Here is a 22,537-nt window from a genome sequence, read left to right as displayed (position 1 = left end):
ATTTTATTTTACATAAATAAAGTGAAGATTAAAGAAAGAAAAAAAAAGAGCATCTCCAGAGGTGTTATTGTACCACTCCTTTTCCCACACAATTCATTTGGCTATATACATTTTTTATACATTTGTTAAAAAAAAAAATAACATTCATTACTTTATACAGTAGCCTCTCCCATACATGCAGTTTCACCTTCCAATTTCAGCTTCTGTGGTCAACCACAGTCCAGAAGCAGATGTTCCTCCCTTTGACAGTCAGGAGGTCAACAGCAGCCTAACACTATGGCTAGTACCTACTGCCTGTATCATTCACCACACTTCATCTCATCACACAGGCATTTTATCATCTCACATCATCACAAGGGTGAATATAGCACAATGAGATTTTTAGAGAGAGAGAGACCACAGTAATTTTGTAGTTTAACTGTTCTAATTTATTATTATTGTGATTAATCTCTTACTGTGCACTTAATTTATAAATTAAACTTTATCATAAGTATGCAGGCATGGGAAAAACATAATATATACAGAGTTCAGTACTATCCACAGTGTCAGGCATCCACCAGGGAGCCTCAGAACCACCAGGGAGCTTCAGAAAGTATCCCTGAGGATAAGGGCCGGGGGAGGACTACTGTAGTAAAAAATCATATAAAAATATAATGACTATAATTTGGCAAATACACACTTTTTTACTGTATATCAATTATATCTGAGTAAAGCATAAAATTTAATTCTAAGTTTGCATCTTAGAAAAATGTAAATTAAAATAAATAACACCTATCAAATCAATAGTATAAAATGACATGAATTAAGGTAATTCAAGGGGCTTCAACTTTACCCCTTGAATTTTTAAGGGGATTTTATTAGGCAGATCTTTCTAGGCCAGAATTTAAGCCAAGAGAAGCCAAGGCTTCAAAATGAAATGAGGTGTTTGAGGACAACAATTATACAAAATGTGAAGTTCGAAGGAGACTAAGAATCTCAGTATTACTCTGTAAGTCTAGGAAGCCATAGTATGTTTCTGAGCTGTTTTGAAAACACTGAACAAAGAGTAATGAGAGACACTCTGGTAGTATTATATGGAAACCAGAGGTTAAACTGATGTGGTGGCAGAAGGTACAGAAAGGGAAACGATTTAAAGGATTTGGTTACAGATATGAAGTCAGAACATTGAAATAAAACAAGATACCTACCTGAGTAAGCTCATAGGCTCTGTAAGCCAAAAGCGATGTAATTCTATTGGCATTCTTTGACACATGACATTCATGCTTTGGTGTTGGGTCCAAAGCACTTTTATTTAATATAGATTCCAAACTTTTTACACCCATGGGGTCATATATACTCTTTATTTTACCCTAAAATAGACAAAACCTTTTAAGTTTAAGACTTAAAGTTTAAGACCTAAACTTAATTATTGACTATATATATATAACATTATAAAACATAGATTACCTATGACAACAGTTCTTTCCTTTAATACCTGGTAACACTCAACACCTTTTATCAATGTTGAAGCAGTAAAAAAGACAACCATGAAAAAAAAAGTGCTGTTTGAATTTGCTTAACAAGGAAATAAAAATTTTATTTACAACACCATTCACTAGCCTAAGTGACATTACCAACATATTACTCTTTTCATTCTTTTCTTTGGAAGGGAAATCAAATAGATCAAAAATGGCAAACCACTCTCAAAAATATATTAAACTAAGCAAGCTCTGAATTTAATCAAACTCCTACTAAACACAGGGCCAACTAAAATCCAAATCAAATGTTGTCCTTGATATATAAAATGTAAATGTTAAAATTACCTTCATTATTTTAAAAATAACAACATCGCCCACTGCCCCAGCTTCCAAAGGATTAGCTTGTAATAAATCAGCATACCTAGAAAGATAGATACCTAGCAAAGAGGGAAAAATTAAAGAATTTGAATAAGGGCACACATACACATACGCACACACAAATTCCGGTTTTAACCTAATGATGAAAGATAAAAGGTATGACATAGTAAAAAAAAATAATAATGACAGTAAAGACAGCTGATATTTAACAAAGACAGAAAAAGCAAAAACAGAACCAGAAAAAAGCAAAAACAAGAAGAAACAGAAAAAACCAAACAAACCCAAATTTCTCAAAATTACCAGGACTAGACAGACTTTAAGAAGAAAAAAAAAAAAAGAGAGGTAATTTTTGATCAATTTGAAGTATGCAAAATCAGAAACAAAGGGCAAAACTAGTTTTACATTATAGAATCTGAAACTATCCTCTTCTAGGAACACAACAAGGCATACATGAATTTAATTTTCAGGAATGCAGCAAAATTAAATAATGTATGTTCAAGTGGCAACTTAATAGTAGATAAATGGGAAAAAAAAAAAAAGATTACCCATGGAAGGACTGCCAAGAATTGTTATTTTGGACTGGCCCACCTGTAATCCTTTTTCACATATGCTTTGGACCTAAATAAACAAAACAGTTCATCTCACAATCATTACATTAAAAACATGAAAAGATAATTTGTAAACTTGCTCTAAATAAAACCCAAGCTTCTAAACTATGTAGGTTCTACATTAAGGAATTTTATATATATGACAGTTTATAACTAAATATCAATGTGAAACTGGCTTATGCTTCCAATGTAACCATAGCTAGAATCCATTTTCATTTATACTAGGTGTGACAGTTGGTCAAAATTCATGCCACTCACATATATAAACTTCCCTTTTAGAGAGAATTAGAACTGGCAAAATATTTAAATAAAAATTCCATCTAAACATCTTCAATTGAAGAAGAAAAAAATGGTTCCCAACACATATAACAATATAGAAGATAATCTATTTTAATAAAGGGAAGTTTATTCATTATCAAGTACATCCTAAGAAAAGAAAACAGGTTTGGTCAGAGCATCTGAAAAGCAAATTTAAAGCAAAAGCACATTTGAAAAGTAAATCACATGAAAATGAAATACCCTGCCCTACTAAATCATTTCTTCCATTTACACGTCATATCATTTATACTAACTTATAAAATACCAGTTTATAATTATCAAGCGTATTCTTACATTGCAAAACTAGTAACTTACAAGAGAAACATCTTCAAATTGTTTACAAGTTCACTTACCTGGTATCGATCAACCATAAGAAATGCATAGGATTCTGAAAGTTCTTTATCTAAACGACCATCAAACTTCAGTTCTCTTCGCTTTTCTGTGAACTAAACAAAATTAAATCTATAAATTTAGATTTAACTCCTTAGTATGTGATTATGTCTTTCAAGCTAAGAGCTTCAGTAATTTTATTCCTAAGAAATCCAAAATATAACCAAAGTAGAAATTGTGTTTTCTCTCCTTGTGATTTCTGTGCTTTAATTTTTTTTCTTCATTCTAACTAGCTCTTTACCTCATAATAATCAAATAAGCATCTAATGTTTATCAATTTTAACTAAATTTCTATTAAAATTTTACCACATTCCAAATCTCCCACAGATTTTTTTTTTAAAGATTTTATTTATTTATTTGACAGAGAGAAAGAGATCACAAGTAGGCAGAGAAAGGGGGAAGAAGGCTCCCTGCTGAGCAGAGAGCCCTATGTGGAGCTTGATCCCAGGACCCTGGGATCATGACCTGAGCTGAAGGCAGAGGCTTTAACCCACTGAGCCACCCAAGCACCCCATTTCCCACAAATTTTTAAGTTCATGTTTTAGTTACCTTTGGATCTCCCAGTTTACTTAACATGATGAACTGCATACAGTAGGTGATTTAATAGATCTCTGCTGAATGACCAACTTTTGGACTATAAACTCAATTAGAACATGGAAAAGGTTTCATTTCTGTATAATTATAGCCTCAATGCCAACTATGTAAGACAAGCTCCGGATGTATTGCCAGGATAAAAAAAGCGACTTTGTCTAAGTACAACTAAACTGCAAGTCACCCAAAACTGACTTTGACTTTTAGATACACGGAAGCAGATACATATTCGAACTATGGAGCTCACATCTAACAGATTTATATGCAGTATTCAGGCCATTACTGATGTTCAGTAATATGATTAATCTATCATTAGAGTAAATTTTCATTTAAAATTAATAAATAACCCCTATCATACCATGAAACCACAACAAACTATCAAGGTTTTAATTTTCTTGGGGGAGCCAGTAACTTCAGATTCCCTCAAAACTCAATTCTGGTAGCATGGGTTAACCAACACACAAAAATAAAGAATTAATAGTATTTCATGTGCCTTAGGAAACAATAAACACATAAAATATTGCTAAATATCTCATTTATATTACCTCAGAATTATGCATTCTGGCTTTTCCTAAAAATATTCTAAATATTAAAATATTCTAGATTTGTACATGAAACTTAATACTTTGTTTATACACTAAGAATTTCTACTAGTGATATTAAGAGAATTCTACTCCTAGTCAGTAATTGGGGAAAAAAATTAAGCATATCTTTAAAAAATACACATTTGATTTCACTAATTATCTTCCAACTGAGACATAATACAGATTATAAATTTCATTTAACAAGCACTTAAAAGAACAAAGGGCCTTATAAATTTATAATTAAGCCATTATACAGTAAGCTATTCCTATGCTTAAGATTAATTTTTATTAAGTTATTTTACATAATTGAACATTAATTTATCCAGATAAATAGTGATACATCAATATTTAGAAGAAAAAAAAACTTGTTCTCCTTTCCATAATTTGGCTTTCCTAAGAATAAGCATTTTTAAAGAAAAGCAACATAAACCAACTTCCAGGCTATTAACTGGTTCTAAAGAATCTTACAATAAGCACAATTTAAAACATACCTCCTTTTCCAAAAGTTCATTATGTATCAAGCAAGCACGTTTGTAGTTAAAATTTGTTACCGAGGTTGGTTCAAGGTAAGATGAATGGAGAATATTTAGAACATCTTCGAATTCTCGAGAGCCTGGAGTTAATGGCTGAAAAAGTGCTAAAACAACAAAAAAATTAATTTTAACATTATTCCATCTTAAATGTAGTCTCTTAAATTTTGTGGTTTTTATAGAACTTTTAAGAAAAGTTGAAAAAACAGCACCAAAGTTATCTTATTTTGTGATATTCAAAAGAGATACTATTAATTCACTAAAGGAAAATTATAATCAGTTGTCTACATTAATGGACCAGTTTCTTCAGCAATGAGCATCTGTCATTACAGATGAAGACGAGGTTACAGTTTTCCAAACCTTAAGAATGCTACATTAGGCAAGCTAAATTGCTTTAAACTCTCACAAGAAAGAACCTCTACACATCCTCAACTTGTCTCCATTTCTATCTTATGTTACACTGAAATAGTATGTCTAGGACATTTCAGCAAACTAAATGTTTACAGCATAAATGAACACATAAAAACATTTAAGACACTTAGGTGTCCATAAAATTATTCTATTTTGTTTTTAGAACTAAAGTTAGAATAAAATATGCTAGATCCATTGGCTTCTTGTATTACCAACAAAGTAGTAGAACATTTGTTATGAAAACAGTAAAACAGAAAGATGTAGAGCTTTGGAGTCAAGGCTGGACACAAATATCAAATCTAGCATTTATTAGCTTTGTGGGAGAGTCTGGGTAATCAACCAAAAATAAGCTCAGTTCTCTCATCTATAAAGAACCCTAGTCAACCTAATAACCGCTAAATTCTACATTCCACACATGAGACAACACATGGAAAAACCTCTAAGCACAGCATCCAGTATAAGGACAATAAAATTGTTTATTCTCTCCCTCCTAAAACTATTCTACACCCCCACTTAATTTTTAAAATACTTAAAGTCAAATATCCAATTTGTTCGATTACTGGTCTAATAATTTCAAATTTCCACTTCATGCATGAAATAGTTTAACTCACTAATAAATTTCAAAAGTCTAAACATATAAATGCTCCCCAAGCCAAAAAAGGAACCACTTATATCTCACTGTATATAGAAGTATCTATAGAACTTATTTAATACTATATTTACCTTAACTTCTTTTGAGATACTATTTCTCGACAGTCAATAAATGTCAGTCAAAATACTTTAAGACTACTAAAAACAGTGTTCTGCTTATATATATTCTTAAAGATACTAGAGAGCAGCTAATAAACTGTTTACTATTTTTATATATAGCATTAAGCTTTAAAGGACATGATGTCAAATATCTATCCATACATCCATTTACCACACTGAGTATATATTATAAAAGTGTCTTTAAAAATGTAACATTCAATAATAAAATGTATATAAACAGTTCCTACTACTTTGGGATCCCACATTAAAGCAAAGATAAAGCCAACATACTTACGATGCAATAGACACTAACTAGGGATAAGCAGGGGGGAAAAATCACTCAAAAAAACATACTATTAAATATAAAAATATGTCCTAAATATAAATTTGTAGATGAATATACTCAATAATCTATTGATTGTTAAGGTCCACAGGATCAAGAACTGTATCTGCTTTGTTCCTTACTCTATCATATGCCAATAGCTAGAAATGTGAGCACTGGCCCCCAAGTAAGTTGAATTAAAATTAAGTTAGTAAAGAAAATAAGAAAAACTTTGTCAAAGATTTTTTAAAAAACTGAATACAAATATATTCTACAACTACCGAAGTATCACTGCTATCATCTTAAGTCTTACAAATTCAACAATTAAGTAATATGTAAAACAAAATGAAAGCTTAAGAGAGGAAGAAATACAGCCTCATTCAAATCTGTTTTACAGAATGTGGTAGAAAAAAACATCTTTGTGACTGTTCCCAACTAAATTGGGAAAAACCTGACAATGAAAATAGCATGTGGAATAGTCTTTATAGGCTTTCACATCCAAAATGAGTTAAGTATGATTTTAAAAATTGGGTTTTATGAAGGTCTGATTTTTGTTTTTAACAAAGTGACTTCAGACATCTAAAATGCTCCCCCCTAAAGTACCATATGGCTTTAAACTTCTATGAAATTTTACATGCTTACATAAATTATTTTACTTTGTTAAGCTGTCCCAATACTACCTCCAGTATTGATCTAATCACAAATGAAAAAAATAAATTATATATACTTATATAGAAGTTAACATTCCAATTCTCAGAGAAGTACTAAACAGTTTTTTTATTCCAAGGTATGTCCTAGAGTCATGTAAATGTACTCAAGTGGACTGACGGGCGGGGGAAACTATAGATGAAAATAGAGAAAAAAATGCATGTCCTAGGTATTTTATATTTTAAATGACTCTTTTGGCTTTACTACTTAGGCCAGTTATAATTTTCCCCCCTCCCAGTCATCATTTCTACAAAAATAATTTAACTATTTTTAAGGATTTCAAGTCAATGTGCTAATAATAGTTAGAAGTTTAACAAGTGTATGTTCTGAATGTACATTCTCTCACGGCCTATTTTATACTTATTAATCCTCAACACTGAACATCCTTTGGTCACTTCTCTTAAAGAGAACACATATGTATCATAATCTTAATTATGGGTCATTATCTGAGGCAGCAGTAAACAACCCTGCAATTAACCCAATGGGGAAAAGAACATTTTATACAGTAATTATTTCACTTAAAGTATCCAATATATTTTTCTCTGGATTCTGACAATTACTGAGTCTAATCACTAGCAGGTCATTATTACTATGCAGATACTATACTAAGTGCTTTACATGCATTATCTCATTTAATCATTAAAAACCATACTATTAAATTCAATTATACCCGTTTCACAAATGAACCTAACAGCTAACAGCTAATATGGCCCAATGGTACATAGTTAATGAATAAACAGGGCAGGTAGGATGAAAATTCAGGCTGCCTAGCTCCAAATCTCGTATCCTGAGGTCTAAGTAAAAGTCAAGATTTATGTATGTATATACAAGAGCTGAAACTAATTACAGAGCTGGAAAAATTAAATTGTTTCCTCATTTTAGATCAAGAAATCATATAGAACATTTAGACACAAGAAATTAGGTGTGAAAGGAAAAGAACTTGACATCCAGGATTATGCTTTCTACCTCATGTGTCTTCTGTCAAATCTCTTTTCTCATTTCAATACATTTATCAGGACCAAAAGCCATCACACTTTTTTTTTTTTTTTTTGGTTTATAAAGGTTAACAGAAGTAACAATAGTTCCTTCACACATTAAGAAACATATTGCTTATTTACAGGATTTCTATCAAATACATGTCAGACACAGGGATAATGAGTTGACTTACATAATTCATAAGGCTTCCTTAATGACAAAATTGGTTATAGATGTTTTATGGAACTCAAAAGCAGATTTAGAAAGACATTAGGAAATTATAATTCAGACAAGGAAAATGACTGTATCACAGAATTAGAACCAGAATTCAGGTCTCCTGACTTCATATTATCCATACTATCACTATTTTTTTTTTTTAAACTGGTAGCATACAAAACATACTCAATTTAATGTTCTCTTTAAGCAGTTGGAATGGACATATAATTTAGGTCATGAAACAGCTTGGTTCCTTAGTCAAAGGAACATTTCTTCCAATTACTTTTACCAATTTACTTAGCCATGTATTAAGATGTGCATATGTAAAAAAACATATATACATATATGTAAAAACAAACTAACTTTTAAAATAAAAGACCACTGTTACTAAAACATATAAATAAAACAATGTGAACTACACATTCCAATTTAAAGTGATTCATGGAAGAAAAGGAAACCGCCAAAACAGGGCTCTGGATCATGTGTGTCTGTAATTCTCTGAATCTCTCTCTCTACTGGTACTGATTAAAAAACAACAAATATCCATGTTCTTCCCAGTAACTTACTTGAAAGGTTTTAAAAATCATTTTTCTTCAGTCTAATAAAATTGCTAGACATAATACTTTTGGAATGGAGGTTTCATCTCTAATCAAGATTGAACATACTGGGGTGCCTGGATGCCTCAGGTCATGATCCTGAGGTCCAGGGATCAACCCTAGCATAGGGCTCCCTGCTCAGTAGAAGTCTGCTTTTCCCTCTCCCTCTGCCCCTCCCTTACCCTCTGGTGCTCTAATAAAGAAAATCTTCAAATACATATACACACACATACATACATTTAAAATAGCGCAGAAAGGAAAAGAGAGACAAGTACAAATATGAAAACTGTTGACTTTTTCTGGCTTGGGGAATAAGTCAAAGAAAATTTTACTTCTATTACTTAAAACATAAACACACTGATCAAATGTTTTATATGGGTGACTAGATTCTGCCTATACTTCCCTGCTTATTTCTATATAGGGAAATCTATAGTACTTAGAATCCAATCATGCATATACAACTACTAAACAGCATGCAAATATCCTTAAAGGAGACTTTGCCCCAAAATCTTCAAAAAGACAACTGCAAATTTTGTGGGAAAAGATGGGTATCGGGGAGGAGAATTAGCCATTAATTCTGCTAGACTAGACCAGTATGGATGCGGGTATATGAGTAGTCAGTCTTGTGCCCCACAGAAAACATTAACCAATAAAACACTTTCCAGAGAGTGAATCATCACTATTTCATTCCCCAAAAACTTTGGAAGGAAAAATTATATCAAATTACCAATTTTAACTTGCTTTTAATGACTTAAAGTATTAATAGATTTTAAAGTAAAAAAAAAGGCAAGAGTGAAACATCTACTGACAAAATGCAATTGTACAATTTGGTTAAAGGTCGTAACAATGCCTCTTTACACTACAGAAAACAGCCCAGCCAATAAACACCACAACATATATCAAAGAGTAAATTTTACTCTTTCGGTCAATAGTTACATCACTTAATCTGTCACTACTGATTAAATGTGTTAATTTCATAATGAACGTTAAGTTCTGAATCTCAAAATACCCCAGAGATGAAGATATACTAAATATTTCTAAACACAACAGAGATTAAAATTTTTTTTAATAGATCAGATCAAAAGCTAACAAAAAAAGACGACTTGCTACAGTTTGAGTAGCGGTAAGTACTGTACACCTAAGTTCAAATTCCAACTCCACCTTTTACTAGCTGTATGACCTCAAGCAAGTTAATTGACTTCTCATTACTTTGGTTTCCTCATCTGTAAAATGGGAATAATATTTACTACGCAGAATTGTTGAGATTTAGTTAGTATGTACAAATTGCTTTAAACAATGCCTACAACTTACTAATAAGCACCATAAAGTGTTTGCCAATATTATTAATTAGAACGGAGGTATTCTGGATGTTATGCTATTGTCAAGACCAAAAAAAAAGAACTTGAACTCAGCGAGTCATACTCACACAGTACTTAAGGTATCAAAAATAATCAAGTCATAATGTTAAATTTCATTGGAAAAGCATAGTTACAAGCACAGGTCTGCCATATTAAAATATGAATGCAAAAGAATTTTTGATGCTGAAAGGTTCAGAGGTATCTACTGAAAATGATCTAATATTCATAAGTGATTCACATGACCACAACTAAAATCTAGCCAAATCTGGTACACAGTGATACCTTTCAGGAGGTGATTTGGGGATGCAGTGTGAAACTAGCAGCACCTGCCATACTATTTCTGATAAAGCATTTTTTTAAAATGATGGGAAAGTTCAATTTTCCTATTAAATTCTATCACCAAGCACTATCTACTTTCAGCTTGGACAGGATCAAGTTCATGGTGGTAAAATAGCTGCTTATTTAACTTTTAAAATCTCTAATTAAGTTGTTACTGCATCATTGAACAGCTGCTTACTGCATAAATTATTTTCACTAAACATGAAAAAAGTCTAGTGTGTTTTATAACCTCCCGGACAAGACAAAGGTTGACAACCTTTTGCTTCTAAGTGAAAACAGAAAACAAATTTTCCCCAAGGAGCATCAGACTCAGGGGAGAAAATTAGGTTTTATCCTAATTCCTCAATTATGTTCACTTTTAGTGTGTTCAAATAAAGCCTGTTTTACAGCAACCTCTGGATTTACCTAACTTAAAAAACCACATGTAAACACAATGCCTTTCAACATTTCCTGGTGACTTCTCTCGCCTCAAACCAAACTATGAGGATTTCTACAACATTCTGGTCCTATCAAAAGAGATGGTAAATCCATGGTTTAAGATGTACCATAAACCATACTCTTGGGCACTTAGAAGAAAAAAAAAATTAAAAGACGAAAAAAATGGACTTCAAAGTTTTATTAAGCTAGGCACAAGAAAAAAAGCTCAATCTCCTACCTCCTTACCAGAGCCCACCTGAATGTACTTTCAACCTATTCTCTGCCAATTGGTAATTTAGGCTGAGCATCTGAATTTCCTCATATAGACTCTACCATTCATCTTAACTAAATAAACCAAAGAATTGACAGCCCTGACCTTTACAAGTATCCTCCTGAACTCTAAAATACATTAATTCACTTAATAAAAATATATTTCTAGAAACATTCCTCATGCTAGCGGGCAAAGGGAACTTCATTTTTGTCAACATCGTTTCTCACACCAAGGATTTCCTTGGCTTTGTCATGGAAATAGAAATTAACAGTTTGACTTTATTTGTATCTTATGGGTAATAGGCTCTAACAATTTCAGTTGTGCAAATGGAGATGGGTAAGCAATGGAAAAAGGAAGCTCATGCTTAATTCAAGATTCTAAGTCTTTACACTAAGATTTAAATAACAAATTAAAAGTTTCTGCAAAAAAAAAAAAAAAAATCCTTTAATTTTCCAAAAAGTGAATCATGAAAAACTGAGCCACGCAGCAAAACAAAAAGAAATTTTAAACTGACTAAATCCAGAATATCCTAAAATCACTGGATAGTCAAAAATAGTATAATAGAAAACGGTAACACTAATTTTGATCTCCATTAGAAATGCGTCATAATACAGCATTAAATTTTAAAAAAGGTAAGAGTAGTTCATCTAACTGTTCCTATATTGGTTCCACTATCTAGACTGGCCTTTTTAAAAAAATAAACCAAAACAAACCAAAAACAAAAACAAAAACAAAAACAAAACTGAAGTCTTCTCGTCTGCAAGATCAAGTTGGTGACTCTTGGGCATAAGCGAACTTCTATTTTTTTTCCACAGGGAAATTACTGCACCAAGAACCTACCTTCCCATTCTTCGGAAATACAAGAGAAAACATACTAAAGTTTGGATTTAAAGAGAAAGACCTATATAATCTAACGCTTCAAAAACAAGGGGAAAATTCTATATGGAAATGAGGTGTGATGGAAAATACCAGTGTGCATGGATCACATCTAATGGAGATTTCTAAACAAGAGGAGACGCTGACATCGAGCAAATTTCAAGTAGACAGAGCTGAAGAATTTCCAAAGGGAGAAGCACTTGTGGTCCTCTGAATGCAATGGCCTTGGAGAAAGCCCCAGAATCCATGGCCAAGGGCTATTTCCACAGTGAGACTTGTCAGAAGCATCCTTAGGAGGACACACCAGCTTCTGTGCCTTCAGGGGCTGGGAGGGAGGGGCGCCGAGCACCATCTTTCCTCTCTGGGAGCTGCAGCCTTACGGACAAGCTACTTCCAACTTCCACGGGGACAGGGGGAGCAGGGGAGCGTGGTTCCACCGCTTTCCTCTCGCACCAGGCGCAGCAGCTGGGTGGCCGTGGCAGTGAGGGGAGAGGCGGCTGGCGCTGCATGCGTGTTTACGTGTCCCGGATGGGTGTGGGAAGAAGAGACAGAGAGGTTCTAATGAAAAGATGGAGGGGAGAGAGAAAGAGGGGTTGGGGAGGAGGGGGAAGCACCACCTTTCTTTTCTCTGCTCTTCCTGGGGATCTGAAAACTCCTCCTAACGGGTCTTTCGGGCTCTTCGGGGCCTTTGAGGAGAGCGGCCGCGCCCGCCTCAGACGAGTCCTGAGGCTGCTCGTGGCTGACGCTCGGGGCGGCCGAGGCCGCAGCGGTTTCCTCAGGCCCGGCGCCGCCGCCGGGCTCCGCGATGCTGAGGCCGCCGCCGCCGCCATTTTGTGGGGAGGACTCAAGCTCCGGAAGCGCCTGCTTCATCTCGTCGTCTCCGCCGCCGCCACTTTCCCAGCTCGCGTCCGTCGGCGGAGAGGCCTCCGTCTCCCCAGCAGTCGCCATCGCGCCGGCGTGAGGAGCTCCGGGAAGCTTCTGCCGTCAAGGTCGGCGGGGGTGGGGGGAAGGGGCGGCGGGCCGGCCTCGCCACCGAGCTGCTCTCAGCCCACCCACCCCCTTCCCCCCCGTGGCCGCTGGTCGCGGTCCCGACCCAGCAGCCTCTCGGGGGCCCCAAAGCTGGCGCCCCAAACCCGCCGCCCGGCCCCAGGAGCCGCTCCTCGCTCGGGCAGTTCTTCTGCCGGCCCCCGCCACTCAACGTGCTCGCGTCGGGGCCGAGAGGGGGCGGGCCCGCCGCGGGCCGCTCCGCCAATGGGGGTGCGGCGCCCGCCTCCGCGTGTGAGGATAGACGGCGCAGGGGGGGCGGAGCCTCGGGGAGACCGAGCCCGCCAAAAGGGGCGACGGCAACGCCCTGCTAATATCTCGACGCCGCGGACCGCTTCGGGGTGGACAGAGTTTAAGGCGAGCTGCAAATCCCGGGACCGCTCCTGGCCAGCGCTGCAGGGGAGGGAGGTGCGCCTGGACCGGTCCCGCGAGCCCAGGCGTCGCCTGTCGTAGTAAGATAACCTCTATCTCCGCGCACGAGTTTGCTCCTCCAAAAGAGGACTCAAGCAGTGGATGCCGGAGGAACTCGGCTCTGTGAAATATTCACGTGCATATGTGGGCCTGGAGAGGAGAGAAGACAATGGATTACAGCGATAACAACCTGGAAGCCTCCGAGCCCCGCCATCTGCCTTTCCCACGGGATCTTGCATCTTTTCAATACATTCTCCCCGTCCCCTTTGACCTTCAAAGCTTAGAACCAGTGGCATGCTTCCAGCCCATAGTCAATACCTGGGATCCTTAAAAGTGACTTCACAGCCTAGTGTTAACGGAATTTGGTTCTGGGGAACTTAAAGGGAGGGAGAAGGGGTTGCTGGCTTCTAGACTTTTTTCGTTTGATGTTTTGAGTTTTCCTGTATAAAAGAAGTCTAGAAGCTTACCGCCACATTAAAAGATACACAGCAGGTGGTCGGTCGCTCTCCCTTAAAACAATTTGTCAAGAGGAAGTCGTTTTAAATACTTGATGCTAACTAAATTGAAACTATTATCATGGGTTATCTTGAATACATACAGTATTCACGGGGTGCATTCTGTATGCCAGGCACTGGACAAAGCAGTATACATGCTATAATCTCCATTTAATCCTCACAACAGATATCAGGAAGATCTCTTATGCACAATTTAAATAAGTATTGCAAGACATTGAACAATTTAATAAAATCAGAATTTGAAACCAGATCTATTTAACTCTGACAGAGTACTTGCACTAAACTGCTTTTTCTAAAACTTAATCTTCACAGCAGGACTGCACCTTTAATGAATTTTGTGGATGAAGAAATGAGGATAGATATTTTGCTCAGTCTCCAAGCAGCAGGATCAGGACTGAGACCCAGATCTCCATTTTCAAATTCCAGCTGTCTCCCTAGGAGTTGACTGACCAAATCTATATAATTATAATAAAACCCGGGGCCTTGCCACCTGGGTACTACTTGAAGAGCATTCCCCGAGGACAACAGGAAAGTCAGATTCCTATGTCCCATATTAAATACCATCTCAGCTAATATGGAAAAGCTAATCAAGCTTGGCCAATATATTAGCATCAGCTCTGTAAATCATAGAAAAGTGAGTTTCAAACAATCACTCCTTTTATTACATGGTTAATGTAAAAACCTTTTTAAATACTGATGAAAACACTAGGGGCTGTGTTGAGACAAAACACTACAATATTTTAAGTTAAAAATAACCTTTTAAACTTGGGGAAAGAGACTTTACTTAATATAAAAGAGGTACAGAAGATCAGAAACTCAGATGTTGAGTTCTCCAGATGGTAACTCTCTTTTTTGTTGGTTCATTAAAGGCATCCCTACAAGCTCATTTTTATAAGATTTAAAGATAAGTAAGCCCTAACTGAAGGCTGGTGCCATTATTCAACTAACAGGCTTTTGTCATTTGCTCAGCAAAAGCCAACTTTACCTGGAAAGTAGAAACCCTTAGGCTATGAATAAGGCAAAACCCTTAGGCTATGAATAAGGCAAATAAGGTTGTCAGTAGAGTACATAAACTAGGCCAGAGAAACCATTTTTACAGAGACTGAATCTTAAATTTTGTGAGGACAAAATTCCGTTCCAAAACATTTATTTAAAAATAATTTTAATAAATTTATCATTATACCTTATAGGGTAGAAAAAAATCGGGAATCTCTAACATAATTTTAACTATTCAGTTATAGATAGCAAAAAGTTTTAGGTTTAGTTGGATCGCATTTTGAATATTCAATATTAAAGATATTTTTTAATTGCTTACTGGAAGCTAAGCACTGCTATGCACTGAGGATGTAATGGAAGCAAATGGACATGGCTACCTCCTTTGAGTTTACAGGTAAGTGGGGAATATATGTAAATTAGGATCTATGGTGATGGCTAAGCAGAGACAAAGAATCAACTACAAGAAAGGGATAGAGGGGGGCATAAATTTGCTAAATCCTACCTATCTCAGGAAAATGAACACAGTAAGACAGGCTATCCATATGTGTTTTTATATATGCATGTACATATACATATATGTTTATGTACACTAGACAGTATATATATTTGTTAGTGGTGGGGGAATGCAAGTGGTGGCGCCATTACAGATGTTCATGGTTCTGGAACAAGGGCTATCAAAGGTTAAAAGTATAAAACTTATGTTGTCCCCTACCCACAGGAATGAACAAAACAATAACACAAAGAATATTAGAGAACAATATGAGACAGTATATAATTAAATATCCAGGGACCATAATCACCTTTTAAAACTTTGAAACACAAAAAAACAACTCAGTAAAAAAACAACTCAGTTCAACTTCTCGTTTTAAAAATAGGGAAAGACAGTGGCCCAAGATCACACTGCCAGCTAATAAGAGTTAGCATTTATTGAGCACTTTCCATGTGTCAGGCACTGGTATAAAAGTTTTATATGTATTATCTCATTAATCCCCCCCCCCCCCGCAAAGTACCAATGCCATCTCTATTTTGCAGATGAACAAGCTGAATGGTTATTTAACTTTCCTAAGGTCATTTAGATCATAGTGGCAGAACTAAGATTCTAACCCAGGCAGTCTGCCTCCAAAGCCCATGCTCTTAATAACTGCTGTATGCTAACTTCTCTTCTAAGTGGTAAAATAAAGTCCAGAACTCAGTGCATTTTCCCCCATATAATTTCACCTTCCTTCCTCAAACAGTACTTTAAAAGACAGCTTATAAGTGGTATAGAGCACCTAGGTGGCTTGGGTGGTAAAGCATGTGCCTTTAGCTCAGGTCATGATCCCCAGGTCCTAGATTGAGTCCCGCTTCAGACTCACTGCTCAGTGGGGAGCCTGCTTCTCCCTCTCCCCCCGCTGTTCCCCCTGCTTGTGCTTGCCCTCTCTCTCTCCTTCTCTCCCCCTCTGTCAAATAAATAAATAAAATATTTTTTAAAAAGGACAGATTGTAAATGGTTTAACTTAACAATAAGTATCAGTATTACCGAAGGGTAAACCTGTGATCTAATAATTTTACTTCTAGAAATTTATAGCACAGATATACTCATTCACATTCAAAATGTTTACTTAAATATATCTATTGTTGTTTATAATGGGGTAGCAAGCATTTGTAATAGCAAAGTATTTGACACAACCTAAATATCCACCAAATGGCATATATCCATCCACACAGTAGAATACTGTGCAGCCATTACAAAGAATGAAGCACTGGCACATGCTACAACATGGATGCAACTTGAACACATTGTACTGAGTGAAAGAAGCCAGACACAAAAGGTCACATACTGTATCATATATCTATTAATATGGATGTTCAGAAGAGGTGAATCCATAGAAACAAAAAGCAGATTGTTGGTTACCAGAAGCTAGAAAGGAGGGAGGGTTATTCAGGGAATGAGGCTAGACTGCTAATGAGTATGGGATTTCTCTTTAGGGTGGTGAAAATATTCTGAAATTAGACATGATGATAGTTGTACAACTTTGTGCATATACTAACAATCACTGAATTATGCACTTTAAAAGGATGGATTTTGGGGTACCTGCCTGGCTCATTCCATGGAATATGTAACTCTTGATCTCAGGGTCATGGGTTCAAGTCCCATGTTGGGCATAGAGCTTACTTTAACTTTTTTTTTTAAAAAGGATGGATTTTGTGATGTATGAATTATATCTCAATGAAAAAATTAATAGAAGACCTACTAATTCCCTGAAGACAGAGACTCCAAGCAGCAGAGACTATCTCTCCCCAACCCCCCTACACCCCCAGCCCTGCCACTGGCTCAGATAAAGCAAACTGCCATGAATTCAATAGCTGCCAACAACTTGAAGACACTTAAAAGCAAATTCTTTCCTAGTGAGTCTCCAGGTGAGAATGAAGACCAGCTGACATGATTTCGGACTTGTGATACCCAGGCACAGAAACCAGCTAAGCTATGCCCAGACTCTGGCCTATAGAAAATATAGGATAATACAGGGATATTGTTTTATGCCACTTTGTGGTAATTTGTGGTAATTTTCTGTTAAGTTTGTGGTAATTTGTTATGCAGCAAAATGAAACAGATACAGCTACAATATACTTGGTGTGTTCCAAGTGCTTGTTAAGCTTGTTTAATTTTCACAACTTTATGAGGTGGGTACTCAAATGATTCCCATTTTGGGGGGATAAAGTAGCTCATTCTGTGTTTTTTAAAAAAAGGCAAGGTACAGAACAGGATGGATAGAATGTTAGCATTTGCACCAGGAAAGGGGAAATATAGTTAAGTATATGCACCTATTTGCATAACATTTTTGTGGAAAGTTACATGAGTAACTAGCAACATTGGTGTCCTGTAGAAAGGGAACAGTCTCTGAAAGACAGAGATGGGCGAGACTTTACTCTATACCCTTTCAGACTTTATTATTTTTTTGAAGATTTATTTATTTATTTGAGAGTGGGGAGGAGCAGAGGAAGAGGGAGAGAGAGTCTTAAGCAGACTCTGCGCTGAGAGCAGAGCCCAATGACGGGCTCTATCTCACAACCCTAGGATCATAACCTGTGCCAAAACCAAGGGTTGGACACTCAACCAATTGCACTACCCAGGTGCCCTTCTCCTTTTATACTTTAAGGCATATGAATACATCCCTTTAAAAAAAGAATGCATCCCTTACTTTAAAAAATTACTTTTTAAAAACAAAGCTCAGAAGCTGTCATTGTCATTACTCAGTAGCTCATGCAAGATTAAAGCTAATATCTTAATAATCATCCAATACAAAGCCAATACAAAGATTTTAGAAGGGTCCCTATGTTTCAGTCTAGAGAATTATAAACTTACACATGATGATCAAAGCTATTAGGTAAGTAAATAGCTAGTTACGGGATTCACACATAGTAAAAGAGAAGCATTAATAATAGTACTTCTGAAGTGAATGAAATCACTAAAAAGATTGGTAGTAACAAAATACTTTAACATTTGCAAAGCAATTTCATGTGCCTTTTTCAGGTAATAGATGTTACTCATGCTCACCCTTCAAGCTTATAGCTAAAAGGGATTTATTTATTTTTTTTTTTTACATTCCTTTTGAAAATCAGCACTATGGAAGGATAATGATAGCCAATCAACAAAACCACCACTAACATCCAATCCATAGAACTTTAAGGATCTTAGGGATTAATTAGTCTAGCCCATTCATTTTTATAAAGACAGTATTACAAGGCTACAACTCCATTGTCTACTCAGATTCATCAAAAAAATATGAAACTATCATTCCTTCCATTACACTTCAGATAAAACCACAATTCTATTTCCATGGAGTCCTCTTTCCCCAAAATACTTACTTACCCTGTTACTCATGGAGCAGTAAGTAAGTAAGTAAGTACTTATCCCAAGTAAGTAAGTAAGAAAGACCCTGTAGTTAGACAACAAACTTGTTGAAATTCATTCATGGTTGATGTCTGGAAGGAAAAACCTGCATGCAATGAAGAGAAGCCTCAGTTGAAGATAAGAATGTAATTAGGGATGAGCAAGTATGTAAGTATCCCTTCAGCTGCTGAGCTGACTCTGGTAGCCACAAATATCAACTAAACCCAGGAGTCAAGAGCTGTTATTAAGTTACTGCTTTTGTTTCATTTCTGAGTCAAACCCTTCTAAGGCTTCTATTAAATTTAATACTAATGGATAAATCTCACAGGCACAATGTTGAATGAAGTAAGTCCAGATAGAAGAATATGTTACAGTATGATTCCATTTATATGAAGTTCGAGAAAAGGCAAGAAAATTCGATGGTGATAAAAGAACGGTGGTTTCTTTCTGAGCATCTGGGAGAGGGTGTGACTCAAACGGGACATGAAGAACTTTCTGGAATGATGGAATTGTTCTGTGTCTTGATCTGGGTGGTTGTTACACAATGTATACATATGTAAATATTATTAGACTATACATTTTACAGTTGTGCATTTTACCCTACGATGTTATTCTTTAATTAAATAATAACAATAACAACAACAACAAAACCAAACTCTTCTGAGGGTTCTCATTACTCAAGGGGTAAAGATAAGAATTCTTCACAGGGCCCATATAGTCTTGATGATTCTGACTCTTCCATCTGCATTCCTCTTCCCTTAGCCCTCTTCAGTGCTTCCACAGTCTGGCACACTTGCCAAGCTCCCCTGGCCACATGATCAACTTTAGCACATGTTGTTTCCACAGTGTGGTATGCCACCCTCTTCCCCATTAGCACTGTACTTCCTCTGGCTCAAGCTTCCCTTCCTTGTATGAGCTTTCTTGATCATCTAGGTTGGGTTCCCCTGTTCGGTGCTTTCATAGAAACTTGTTTCTTGCACCCAGTTTATTTCTCACTTCCTTCAAATACCACATTTATGGGATTATTTAATCCAATTTGTCTCTCCCAATAGTCTATAGTCCACTCCATGGGCTGAAGGGCAATATCTGGATTAGCTTACCATAATATTCTGAGGGCTTGGCACAGTGCCTGATATATAGTAGGTGTTTACCAGGTATTTTTTTTTTTTAAAGATCTTATTTATTTATTTACAGACAGAGATCACAAGCAGGCAGAGAGGCAGGCAGAGAGAGAGAGGGAATCAGGCTCCCTGCTGAGCAGAGAGCCCGATGCAGGGCTTGATCCCAGGACCCTGAGATCATGACCTGAGCCAAAGGCAGAGGCTCAACCCACTGAGCCACCCAGGCACCCTATACCAGGTATGTTTTGACTACTCAGGATAAAGAGAGTGGCATCTGGCATTTTCTGGCTAGAAAATAGCTAATATCTCACATAACCCAATTTGGATTTACCCCTTTAAGTGTGAACTGGTATATCTTGCTTTATGCCACCTGGATACATTGTATGAGAATCTGAATTTACTGAAAATATAAACTAGGTTATGTCTAACAAATGCCCTTTAAATTATCTATACAAATTCACAGTATCTTGTATTGCATTTGAGAAGACAGAAGAACTTTATGTGCCAAATACAGAAATAGTTGAAATCAAAAGGATTTAACAGTTGGAAGTGATTGTTGTGTCATATCAGCTGACAGACCCATAGAGACCTCATTATAAAATCATTTATACGTAGGATGCGTGGGTGGCTCCCTCAGTTAAGTGTCTCCGTTAGGCTCAGGTCATGATCCTGGGGTCCTGGGATCAAGTCCCATAATGGGTTCCTTGCTCAGTGGGGAGTCTGCTTCTCCCTCTGCCCCTCCCCCTGCTTGTGCTCTCTCTCTCTTGCTCTCTCAAATAAATAAATAAATAAATAAATAAAATCTTTAAAAATAATCATCTATACCACTGCCACTTCCACTTGAAAAAAGACCTCAGATTTATACTAACTTTGCATTGCAGATTTCTTTAAGAAGGAGAATGGTGTCAAGGAAAAGAGTCACACAAAGAGAAGAAAAAAATGTTTAAGAGGAAGTGGTATACTGCAAAAGTGCAAGCAGTGGTGAAAAGTGTGGAAAAGAATTCGAGATAAAAATCTTTGTTTTGGGTGCACTTGGGTGGCGCAGTGGGTTAAAGTTTATGCTTTTGCTCAGGTCATGATCTCAGGGTCCTGGGACTCGGCAGGGAGCCTGCTTCCCTTCCTCTCTCTCTGCCTACTTGTGATCTATGTCTGTCAAGTAAATAAATAAAATCTTTAAAAAAAAATCTTTGTTTTTATACTTTTTATAATAAAGGAAGGCAAAAGAACATCGTGTAGGAATTCATGTTTTCAGAATAAAACACATCTCGCTACTCAGTGTGGAAGACTGAATAAATTGGAAGTAAAGGTGTAATAATACAGAGAGAACATTTGAAAAACTCTTTACATTTACCAAATGCTTCATTCATTCATTCTCTCAACATATTCTTCTTGGGACCCTGTCTGCTACCAGGCCCTAAGCTGGGCTTCTGGGTGTAGGGCTGAAGACCAAGCAGATCTATCCTGACCCTCAGTTTAGCATCTGGTGTTTCCCATGACCTCATTTCATCTTCACAGAGGTTGTCAGAGAAACTTTGCCACTTTGGGCAGAGGAGAAATGGTGACTTATTTGTTTTGCTGATGGAAACACCACCAAGAAGTGTTGGAGCAGGACCCAAATTTGCATCTCCTAACTCCAATATCAGGTGTTGCAACCTCATAAAATCAACGTGATTGTTGACCTCTGGGATCTCTAGTTTGTGAATCAAGGCTCTCAAGAGAAATAAGGAGACACAATGAAGGTCAAGCACTATTGCATTTCAGTCCCTCTCCACCTGTGGCCTTTCTTTCTCTTCTCTTGGTTGTCTCTCTTTTCTTCTGGTGCAGTAGGAAACTTTCCACCAAATCCCTTACAGATACAAGCTTCTTTCATTTTCACTTGTTTCTTTAAAAAAAAAAAAAAGGTTTATTTATTTGAGAGTGAGAGAGAGTATGAGCAGGAGGGGCAAAGGAAGAAGAAGAGAGAATGGGCCTGACACAGGGCTTGATCTCACAACCCTGAGATGATGACCTGACCAAGAAACCAAGAGTCAGACACCTTAATCAACTGCACCACCCAGGTGCCTGCATTTATATTTGTTGCTAACAGCAACTACAGATTTGTAGATTTTTTTTCTTTTTTTCTTTTAAAAAATTTATTTATTTATTCATTTATTAACACATAATGTATTATTTGTTTCAGGGGTACAGGTCTGTGAATCATTAGTCTTACACAATTCACAGCGCTTACCATAGCACATACCCTCCCCAGTGTCCACTACCCAGGCACCCCATCCCTCCCCTGCTATACCCCAGCAACCCTCAGTTTGTTTCCTGAGATTAAGAGTGTCTTATGATTTGGTTCCCTTTCTGGTTTTGTCTTGTTTCATTTTTCCCCTCCCTTCTCCTATGATCTCTGTCTTGCTTCTCAAATTCCTCATACCAGTGAGATCATACAATAATTGATTTTCTCTGTTTGACTTATTTCACTAGCATAATACCCTC

The 22,537-nt window shown here is 36.7% G+C and overlaps 1 protein-coding gene across 4 annotated transcripts in view; it reads right to left on the bottom strand.

The window, feature by feature from the left end:
* Positions 1–14,341, bottom strand: part of TASOR (transcription activation suppressor) — a 52,089-nt gene extending 37,748 nt beyond the window's left edge. For 2 of the 4 annotated variants that reach the window (XM_082738652.1, XM_082738653.1), the window contains exons 1-6: positions 12,713–14,341; positions 4,818–4,963; positions 3,115–3,207; positions 2,381–2,453; positions 1,803–1,894; positions 1,188–1,349 (exon numbers count right to left, since the gene is read on the bottom strand). In XM_082738652.1, the coding sequence (XP_082594778.1) occupies positions 1,188–1,349; positions 1,803–1,894; positions 2,381–2,453; positions 3,115–3,207; positions 4,818–4,963; positions 12,713–13,043 (897 nt within the window). In that variant the 5' untranslated portion in view covers positions 13,044–14,341. The remainder of the gene's footprint in view (positions 1–1,187; positions 1,350–1,802; positions 1,895–2,380; positions 2,454–3,114; positions 3,208–4,817; positions 4,964–12,712) is intronic. The other 2 variants (XM_082738650.1, XM_082738651.1) reach the window with 1 other exon arrangement.
* Between the last annotated feature and the right edge of the window lie 8,196 nt (positions 14,342–22,537).

Source organism: Mustela nivalis (assembly GCF_964662115.1).
Source record: "Mustela nivalis genome assembly, chromosome: 1".
Lineage (NCBI taxonomy): Eukaryota > Metazoa > Chordata > Mammalia > Carnivora > Mustelidae > Mustela > Mustela nivalis.
This window is presented reverse-complemented; position numbering and strand designations above follow the sequence as displayed.